At 48.6% G+C, this 10,236-nt stretch overlaps 1 protein-coding gene across 1 annotated transcript; it reads left to right on the top strand.

The window, feature by feature from the left end:
* Positions 1-5,586: 5,586 nt before the first annotated feature.
* On the top strand, positions 5,587-6,060 carry CGCA056_v012753 (uncharacterized protein; the record flags this gene model as incomplete). The annotated part of the gene is made up of 2 exons (XM_037327997.1): positions 5,587-5,677; positions 5,735-6,060. The coding sequence occupies 2 exons, from the start codon at positions 5,587-5,589 to the stop codon at positions 6,058-6,060; spliced, it is 417 nt and encodes a 138-aa protein (XP_037173443.1).
* Positions 6,061-10,236: the final 4,176 nt, after the last annotated feature.

Genomic DNA, 10,236 nt, shown 5'->3' with positions numbered 1-10,236 from the left:
TGGAAGCGTGGTGCTACTGGGAGTTGAAATAATAAACCCTAAACTCTTTACTGGTCATATTGCCTGAGCTTGGCTGCGGCTACTTTCTCCATCAAGATTCACAATCCTTCGAAGCAATCCACTAGCAAGTCAGCAAAGGCTTAATGCATATTAATCTTCTCTTCACATCTTGTTGGTTCTCTTTTTCAGCAGCCAATCTCATCTGGTCTGTGTTGGACCCCCCCCCCCCCCTTCTCCCTTCTCAACTCAAACTCATACATTGTCAGAGTTCAGAAGACCTTGTAATGCCAACGAGTGAAGTCTCGACTCTAGTCCTCCTTTGCAATTTAGTTCGTGTCCTTCTCCGCCCCCGTAGTATCAATCCCGGGGCTCCACCAACTCCAGTGCCCTCACTGAAGCTTGAAAGTTTTCTCACTCCATCCGTACGTCCGATTCAACCGCCGTGCAAGGATGAGCAGTCTGTATCCCTCAATTTGCGATTGATGCGGGCGATGGATGGTCAAAGGCCTTTTGACTTTGAACTGCATGGGGGGCCGGAAGGTGTAGACGGACCCGTACCGGGGGTAGACAGAGAAGCCAAGCTCTGCCATGGCGGTCTCGAATGATGTCCAAGTTGTCGATCTCCGTGCTTGGGGCTTTGAGAACAATTTGGCAAAGAAGTCAGCAGTTGACACGCTGACCTGAATGGTCTCCGATGATGCGCTAAGCTGTGGTTGCTCTGCGGTCACGGAATGTCTGGGGCTCAGCTCGTAAGTCGATGCTTGGGACGGTCGCGTCTTCAGCTTTTCCTTCCGACGACTAATCATGGCCTCTTTGGATTCAACGACGGCCGAATCAATGCAAGCTGCGGGTAGTGTGTTCTTTGCCTTGTCGATCTTCATCTGCTCATATCGACTCTCGAGGTCAGCGAAGCACTCAGTGATGAGATCCTGGTAGAGAAAACCGATCTTTGTACCGGCGTTAGCCACCACGAACTCCTCAAGGGCTGCGAGAGCTCCCTCGGCCATCCCGGGTTCCAAGAGATTGTCGATGGGCACGGCGTAGTCACGCAGGTCGATTTCGGTTTTCAAAGACGTCAGCTTGGCGTTCGTCCAGTCTTTCACGCTCCGTTGGATGGGCCGTGTACAGATCGCCCAGCTTTTTCAACCAGTCCGTAGCATTGGAGGGTGCGGTGCTAGGCTGACAGAGGCGAAGAAGGTAGCTGAACAAAGGGTCGCTTCTCGTCAGGTCTTCGGGCTTGCCCTTCATGGCGAGACGCGCGTTGCCCGCGTTGTCGTAGGCATTGGAGATGCGCTTGAATCGTTTGGGGCCAGCGCCGGTGGCGACATGACGCCGGAACAGAGCCTGTGTGCGTTCGTACTCCAACTGACACATGTTTGAAAGCTCCTGAAGAATAAGGGCGCGGTACGTCTTGTCGCGGTCCGACGCTTCGAGGGCTTCGACAAGGCGGGCAATGTAGGCCCAGATTGCCGCGGCTTGGACCTCGCCATGAACGGCTTCGAAAACGGCGCCGCTGATGTGCTTGTCGGTGTGTACAGGAAGACTGCGGCCCTTTTCGTCAGGGACAAGAACTGTGCGGCTGAAGAAAGCCACGTTCGTGGCATGAGCGAGAACAACGGGCTCTGCTGACAACATCTCTACCCGTTCTAGGAATGTTGCGCTCCGGTCGCGGGCGTCTGCGGCGATATCTGGCATTGCAACCTTGGTGGGTACATCTTGCACAGACAATTTGGCGAGATTGCTGAGTGTTGGGTCGTCGCTGCTTTTCTTTGGTCGCTGGCTCTGATTCCGGGTCCGAGAGTCAATTTCTAGAACATCTTCGACCACGGTGTTGAGGCACTGCAGCATGTATAATTGCCTCAGCAAGATGAGTTCGCCGACTGACTGAGGGACGCAAACATCTGCTCGGAGTCGGGTTCGGTGAGGTCGCGAACATTCCACTCTGGAATGAATTTGTACACGTTGCCGAGGCTCGTGTCCAATGGGTGTCGCAAGATGTCACCGTTTGCTTCCAGCTTTCAAGCATCGTGTTCGCTGCGATTTGTCGAAAGAACGCCATGCTGTCTCGATGGCGGCGTGGGTTCTGTATTTGCGCGCCAGGTCAGCATGGAGTTCCTCGACGAAGCCCGGGTCAACAGTCTCCATTATGCACTCATCCACGAGGGAAGTTTCGTTGTCGATGGATTGACGTCTCGTCGGTCGGTAGATGTCGGGAGGTGTTGCTTGTTGAACACCTAGGGAGGAGAGATGGAAGTGTTGAGGAAGTGTTGAGGAAGGTCACCGACGGGCCCGCAGATACCTACGATTTTCATACATAGAACCGACTCCTTCTGCAGGTCTAAAATCACTTCTTTCTTCCCTTCTAACTTTTCTTCTTCGCAGGTTGCCGCCTGGAGGCGCACCTTGTTGACTGCCGCAGGTAAAAAAAAGTCTAAAATCATTTATTTCCTAGGTACCTAACACGACATGTACTTTTTCAGAGACACTGAGGTCTACGAAATGCGGAATCTTGCGACTGGTAAAAGCCTCCAACCCCCGTGCCTTCCTTTTAAGCACCTACCTACCTGGTAGCACAAACCCTTCTCTACGGCAAGCAGGTGCATTCCTCTCAGCAAGCAGGTGCCTTCCTCTCAGCAAGCCAGCACCTTCTTTGCCGGTCTGAAGATCAAGGTGCTCTTTCCCAGCAGCCGCAACTTCTCCCACACGGGCGTTATCTCTACCTACCTACCTACCTACCTACCTACCTACCTACCTCAGGCAATCCCCATCGTCCATGAATTCAATTACCGAACCTCCCTTTATTCACACCGGGCAGTCTTCAAATTCCAGCCGAAGGTCGACCCAAGGGCCTGCGATACTCTTTCGAGCATGGCTAACCACGGATCCCAGCCGCCGCACGACACCATTTTTGTCGCTGCCGACCTCAAATGCGTGCTTCGCAAGCAGTCCCTAAGACCCTGGACCACTTCACCTAAGAGCATCACGCTTGTGGTGACGCAGCATGCTTCCGGTCACGTCGACACTGTAAGCACGCTGGAAGACGCCGGGTATCATGCCATCGATTGGAACGTCTGCCGGCAGATGCCCTCGCTCTTAGAGGTCCAAGCCGGGACTTGTGTGGTACTCTCTCCTTCAACTATACTCGACCCTGATTTCCTTGACTTTGTTCGGAGCTGGCTTGTCAACGCAATCATCGTCGAGAACTCAGAGCTCTCCTACCCGACGTTCGGCTGTCATTACGGTCAATCCGAGTACGGTCAATTTGGATTGATAGCCGCCCTTGAGATTTACCTTGACCGCCGCTGCCGATTGACAAGGGTCCTCATAACACGCCTTCTGCCCCCATCAGCAGTTGTTGGGTTCTGCAGACAATACGATGTCAAAGCCGACTCTGACTGCATTCGTCTTCCAACAAACAACTGGAAGACGGTTTATAGCGCGGTGGAGAGCCAAAGCGATTTTCTGATGCGACAATGCCTTTCAACCGCTCTCAATCACTTTCACGCGGCAATCGATGCTGCAGCCAAATCTTCCGCTACAAAAGAAGCTCAAGGGAGGCAGCTTGCTGTCGTTCTGACCGCAAGTAATTCTCAGGCCATCGCCTTGGCTGATGAATACGGGTGTCATTATTTTGACTCGGCAGACCCTATAGAAGAACGACGCCGCAGACTCCATGCATGGCGCACTTCCCAAAAGCAGACCATTTTCGCTTCTTCACAACAAATGACGGCACTCGACCTTCAAGACGTGTCGCTCGTCATCAACTACGACAATCCTAAGTGCGCGATACCCTTGACACTGCAGATTGAGCCTGATGGCCCAGCTCGTATCACGAGCATCCATCTATCAGACAGTGTGGGTGGAATGGAAACATCTCACCCAGCATTGTTCAATTTCTTTCGAGGCAGTTGCCGACGCAAGGACCTGACCAAATATCTCATTGGTATCGAAGTTCCAACGTGTCTCGAGCAATACGGACCTGCACTTTGCGACCTTTGCATGCAAAAGCACTGTCAAACTTTCAACTTGACTGTCCGAAACAATCTGCCTCCCGAAAACACCGAAAAGGGAGGGTCGTCGATCACAGAATACCAAACACTCCAAGCAAGTGCTAGTGCACCGTCCCTGACACCTCAATCTTGTCGAAAGCGAGCAAGACCTGACTCTGGTACTGACGGCAACCAAACACACTCAACCTTGAGTAGTGTAACGCGGTGAGACGCCTTGGATGTTTCTAACCACGCTTGTTTCCTTTTCAACCCAGAGAAAGCCCGACCAAGATGTCTGTACTGCTACACATCTTCGCGAACCGACCCCAACATCCCTCTCAGCAGCGACGAGCACCCAAAGAAGGGATGCCCACTGGCAAAAGGATCAGAGTCGGTCAATCGCTTAAGTGATCTTCTGAAAAAAAGGTTCGGCTTTCCGCCACGAGTGGCTTGTTATACTTGCTGGGCTCCGACAGGGCTGCCTTTCTGCTCACGTGATCTCAGCGAGGGAGGGCGCAAGGAACGTCTGCCGGAGGGCCAAAAGCATGGATGCCAGACTGGACGTCTTGTCATTTCTCTTATAGCATACTTTACGCTCCATGAGCCTGGGCTTTTTGACGATGCGGTACGGAGGCTGGGCGGTCCGCGTCATTATCTACCCCGCGTTAAGAGTAGTGACGATGTTCAGGGGGTATTTGAGGCATTTCTGGTTGGGAATGGTTGTGATTCGGCGGTTGATTCTCTTGTCGACTGGCTCGTAAAAAAGAGGACAATAGGGAATGAAAGTGAGGGACGCATTACCACGACGAATGTATTCGCGACACTAGGTGTGGCGCATATCATGCTATAGAGAGGGCATGAGATGTGAATGTAGTTAATTCGACTGACTTCTTTCAATAACAATTACCACTGTCTGCACCCAGTTCGGGAATTGTTGTTCGGCCACGGCGAAGCGGCTTCTTGGCCAGCACTCGTTCTTGAGAATGACTGCTGGCTCGATGGCACTGCACCTGTTATGATCCAGTGAGATCTGCAAGACCCAGAAAAGCCTTCATCCAACTGACAGTGGGGACGGGCCAGGGAAATGGCTGTGACGAAAACCAATGCAGGCTGTCCCGATGAAAGACTCTAAGAATGAGGCCACAGTCAAGCGCGACGGCGCAAAGTCGCACAGGCAAGCCGTGATACGAGGGTAGATGCAATTGATGATCGAACCAGAGGTCGCCTATGCAATGAGATCTTTCAGAAGTAATGATGGCGTAGGCAAGAGCTGTCTGGGACGGACTGGCTCCTTCCTACGATACATTCTCCCTCGAGGTACACCGAGAAACTGCCTGCCTAACCTTCTGCTTCTTTTGCAGAAGCTGCGTCTCTCTCAGGGGCACCTTCCCAGTGTCCTCGAACGTGACCAGTGACCATACCTTCCTCTGAACCTTGTCCACCCTCAAATCTTCTTCCCTTCCAACTTCTTCTCCTCCAGTCAGCCTCTCGTCGCCATCTGCCACAGCGAGCCTCCTTCTTCAGCTTCCAACGATCTTGCCTGGCCTGTTCAATTCTCCCAACCGTCTCCCAAGATCGTCCGAATCAGGCCTGGATCATGGCTCCTGCTCTAGATTCCGCACCGGATGCCGCAAGCAACACAGCCGGCGATGCCTCGTCCACGCCCAAAGCTATCAAGTCCGAGATCGGTCAGTCTTCTCTCTGATTTCCCATCCTCAGCCATCCTCACTGACATCACATACCAGACGCTGAGCCCGACATCACACCCATCCGCGCAAGCATTGCATCTCCCGAAGAATCCAAGAGCAAGGTCCCCGCCTTCGACTCCGACAAACCCGACTCCGACAAACCCGACTCCGACAAACCCAAGTTTACTGCACAGCCTGCCTACGAACAGGAGGCATTCACTTGGGTCTCGTTTGATATAGGCTGCGAGAATGGGCTTTCATTTGTAAAGGTCAAAGACTTCGAGGACAGCCTTCGTCAAACCTTCCCTGACGCACGCATCAGCTGCCACAAGAGCGTGTCAAAGACGATCCAGAATGAGACCAAGAAAAGGCGTCTTGATTAGGCGGCAGCTTCGAATAAATCGGACTTTGAGCGTGATGTTTTAATTCGAAAGGCGGGTTAGCCAAGACATGTGTTACAAAAGGGAGAAATGCGGGCGAGAACTTTGGCGCTGAGGATCTTGACGAGCCTATTTGCTCATTAACTTCGATGGCAGTAAATAAATATCTTTCTTCGTCTACTTGAATCTTCCGGCAGTGACGTTGAGGTGCCTTGGACAATCCATCAGCCAAAGCGTAGCATATCCAAACTGCAGGCAGCAAAATTGATAAAGACATATTCCGATTCCAACAGATTTACCAAAAAGGTTGCAGCCTCGCCCAGCTCCTGACTTGGAGTCGAAGTTGGCAGGTCGAGGTGTCAATAGCTAGGACTTGGCCACGTCCGACTTTCGTCTGATTTGCACTTCGAGTTCAAATACAAAGCAGCTCATATTGCAGAGATGATTCACCTGGCGCAATTGATATCCTAGGATTGAGCCGCTAAGCTTAAGGAGCCCGTCGTGCGTGCTCTATTGTAGGACGAGGCTTTCGCGAACTCGGCCGTCCGCGTACGGGACCTTGGCCTGCGTGCTACATCAATGAGATTGAGGGCATTTCCTCTCACATACGACCATACCCATTGGAGAACTCGGGATCCCGTCCGCTCTCCCATAGATAAGCCAGTGAGGGTTGGAGTAGTAGTCGGGTTGGTGACGACCGGCGAACGCCAGTTGTTGTATGTTTTTCTTCTTTTTGCGTCCTGAAGTGTCTGTCCAGCAGCCTGGTCCCTAGTGTTACGACCCGTTATGCAGGAGTAACAGCTAAACGACCCACTTGGGCATCGGGCGGCTAGGACAAGACATTTGTACTGCAGGATCATGGGAACAACAGGGGACTCTCTCGGATACAGAAGAACTATAGTACACATCATGTGACGATAAGATAACGATCATTTGGGATCAATATGATCGAACACGACTTGGGGGCCAAAAGATCATTCAGGATCAGAATGATCCAGTTCAACTCAAGGTATAAAGAAACACACCCCACAGGTAGACTGGTATATAGTATGACCCTGAGCCTAGCTTATGGTCAGACTTCTATAGCTCTTCAGCAATCAACTTAGTATTCATCCTCATGGATACTCTCAGCTTACCTTCACTGCAAATCCCTTATTAAGTCTAAGACTGATCACCTTGGCCTCTGAAGACCCGATCTACTACAGCCTACGAACTACGACCTACGACCACGACCTAGTGTACTGTTAGAACGTATCAATCCCCAGCTTCTGTTAGCAGACCCTACTGTCGGATAGCTGACCGTAACACCTAACATCTCTAACCACCTTTAAAGCGTATTCAATACTAAAGGGATAAAAATAGTATAAAACATAAAGAAACAATATATCTATATAGTTTGCTAGTCCTATTACTACAACTTAAGAGACTATAATAGTCTTAGTATATAGACGTTAGATGTTACGGTCAGCTAATCCAATAGTAGGGTCTGCTAACAGAAGCTGAGGGATGACACTAATAAACAGTAACTTATCGTCAGAAGGTCTCTGGGGTCATTCTGAGTAGATCAGAGTCTGAAGGGTTGTGGTGATCAGTCATAAGCCTAACAAGATATTCGCAGTGTAAGATATGCTGAAAGTAGCCGAGGGATGAATATAAGATTGATTGCTGAAGAGCTATGGAAGTCTGTCCCTAAGCCAGGCTTAAGTACATCCTATATATAAGTCCTAAACTATTCCTTCAGGCTGCCTATGTTGAATATCTCAGATATCCCACATATTCCAGAATAGTTGGAATATCTCACATATTGAACATATTGTCCTGCGGCCGTCCTTGTCCGTGCTATTCCCGAGGTCACGTGACCTGCCCATAGTTCTTCCGTTCCGAGGATCCCTGATCATCCTTGTGTCACTGGGTCACATATGTCCCATGTCAGGGCGACAGCGTGGCTACCAGCGAGTAACGGCATAACTGTCTTCATTGAATTGACTATGTTGTTGTAAAGGATAAGTGGCCAGTTGGCCAGATCCATCGAGATGTGCTACACTACATGAAACAGATGCAAATAAGCCATATTTGGGTTAGGAAACAATAGCCGATGCATAGTTGAGATGCTTGACTTGGTTATGCAATGTGGGCCTGACACACCCCCTCAGAGATGATTCCAAAATGGGATGAATCTCTGCTATACGACATAACTAAAAGAGTGGCCGTTATGCCCGTTTTGCTGTGATCGAAGAATAGATCAGTATAAAAAGAGCGGCTGTTCCCTGAATAGAGAGCTTTTCAACTATCAGTATTCTATGTACTCAAAAGATAGAAATCAGTATAAACGATTATGAAGTTTGTGATGTTGAATCTGTTGTTGTTAGTAGTGTTTTCAGCCTGCTGATAACCCCTTAAGAAGACAGTATAATAGGTCTCTGACTTTCCAGTTGAATAGATCTGAGAGTGACACCCTTTTATACTGTGGGATCTGCAGTTTCGATGTATCTCTGAACATCTGTCATCCCAAGCTGAGCTAGGAATAAACTGTGTTTCTGAGGTGGCAAAGCCTTCGTGGTTCTATCTGCAACCATCTCATTAGTCTTAACCCACTCGTACTTAATGATATTAGTACGAAGTTCCTGTCGTAACTATAGGTTATTAATGTTGATGTGATGAAGTTTGCTTATTGCTTAAGGTCTCTCAGCTGTAAGCAATCTGAGAGTCTGCTGATTGTCGCATTACATCTTGAAGTCGTTATTAAGTTTAAGTTGAAGTTCCTTGACTAGACGTGTGGTAGCTAGGTATTCTTTTGTAGCCTGAGTGAGGGCCACAAGCTCTGCTTCAGTGCTAGATGTAACAACTCTTCGCTGCTTAGAAGACTTCCATGCAATAGGACCTCTAAAGAGCATCATCATATATCCCTTAGTACTCTTTCTAGTGACTATATCATCTGCAAATAAAGCATCTGAGGCATAGAAGAGTGTGCCTTTGCCTTCACAGTTGAACTTAATAGTGAAGTATCTAGTGTTCCAGAGATAGCTGAGACAACTGTTGGCTGCTTGCTGATGCTGGTGGGAAGGGTTTATGCTGAACTCTGAAAGTCTGGATGAAGTGTAACAGATGTCTGGTCTTGCTATGATAGCAGCATAGTTAATTAATCCAGATATACGTTAATAGTGATGAATTTCTTAGGGTGAGGCTTAACCTAGGTTTAGGATAAGCTTATCAGATCCTATAGGTGTCATAGGACCTCTCCTCCCTCTGTCAACTTTGAATTCATCACAGATCTTAGTGATATAGTTATCCAGGCATAGCTAAAGCTTCTTTTGCCTTTGGTCTCTAGTGATTTGAACGCCTAGGAAGATGTTGAGTTCTCCTATCTCTTTTATCTTATACTTAGATTTAAGACTATTAATAAGCTTCCTTACTTCTGCTTTATCTCTAGATCGATAAGCAGTTGTAATATCGTCCATAAAGATGAAGATAACTAGATGTCTGCTGATAAAGATGCAGTTATCCTCATCTAGAGGTGTGACTCCTAAAAGCATAAGAGTGGTCTTAAGACTCTTCTGCTATAGTAGTGGACTTCTTCTTAGCCTATAGAGAGCCTTGCGAAGTATGAGGCAGTAGCCTGAACAGTTAAAGCCTGGTGGAAACTATATATAGACAATCTTATCTAGATTAGCATTAGTGAAAGTATTTACAGCGTTAAGCTGAATTATATCCAGGTTAAACCTTGCTATAACAGCTATAAGACTTCTGAATAATCTTCCAGCAAGGGTAGAGGCATAGGTCTCTATTCTATTCATAGGTTGGAGATCTCCTCTAACACAGATCCTTGCTTTAAACTTAAGCAGTCGTCCATGCTTATCGAATTTATATATGAACACCTATCTGAGGGGAAGAATCTTATGCTCCTCTTGATCCACATCCTTAAGTCTGATAGCTTCAAAAGTGCCCTTTTCCCACACTATCTTATTCTTAACATTTATTGCTGCTAGCTATTTTGGCCAGTATTAGTGTTGTTTGGCTTCAGCATATATGGTTGGCTCAGGAGGAAGATCCTTCCTGTATATAATGCTAAGATCATAGGCAGAGGCGTCCATAGTGTCCTTATCTTTGCTTGTGTTGGTTGACAGGGTGAAGTTAGATATACCAGATGATTCTCTTTGGTTTCGGCGCCTTCCTGAAGAT

The sequence above is a fragment of the Colletotrichum aenigma genome, assembly GCF_013390185.1.
Source record: "Colletotrichum aenigma strain Cg56 chromosome Unknown KSG_Cg56_contig09, whole genome shotgun sequence".
In the NCBI taxonomy this organism is placed as follows: Eukaryota; Fungi; Ascomycota; class Sordariomycetes; order Glomerellales; family Glomerellaceae; genus Colletotrichum; species Colletotrichum aenigma.
Note: the sequence above shows the minus strand (reverse complement) of the source record. Positions and strands in the feature narration are given on the sequence as shown.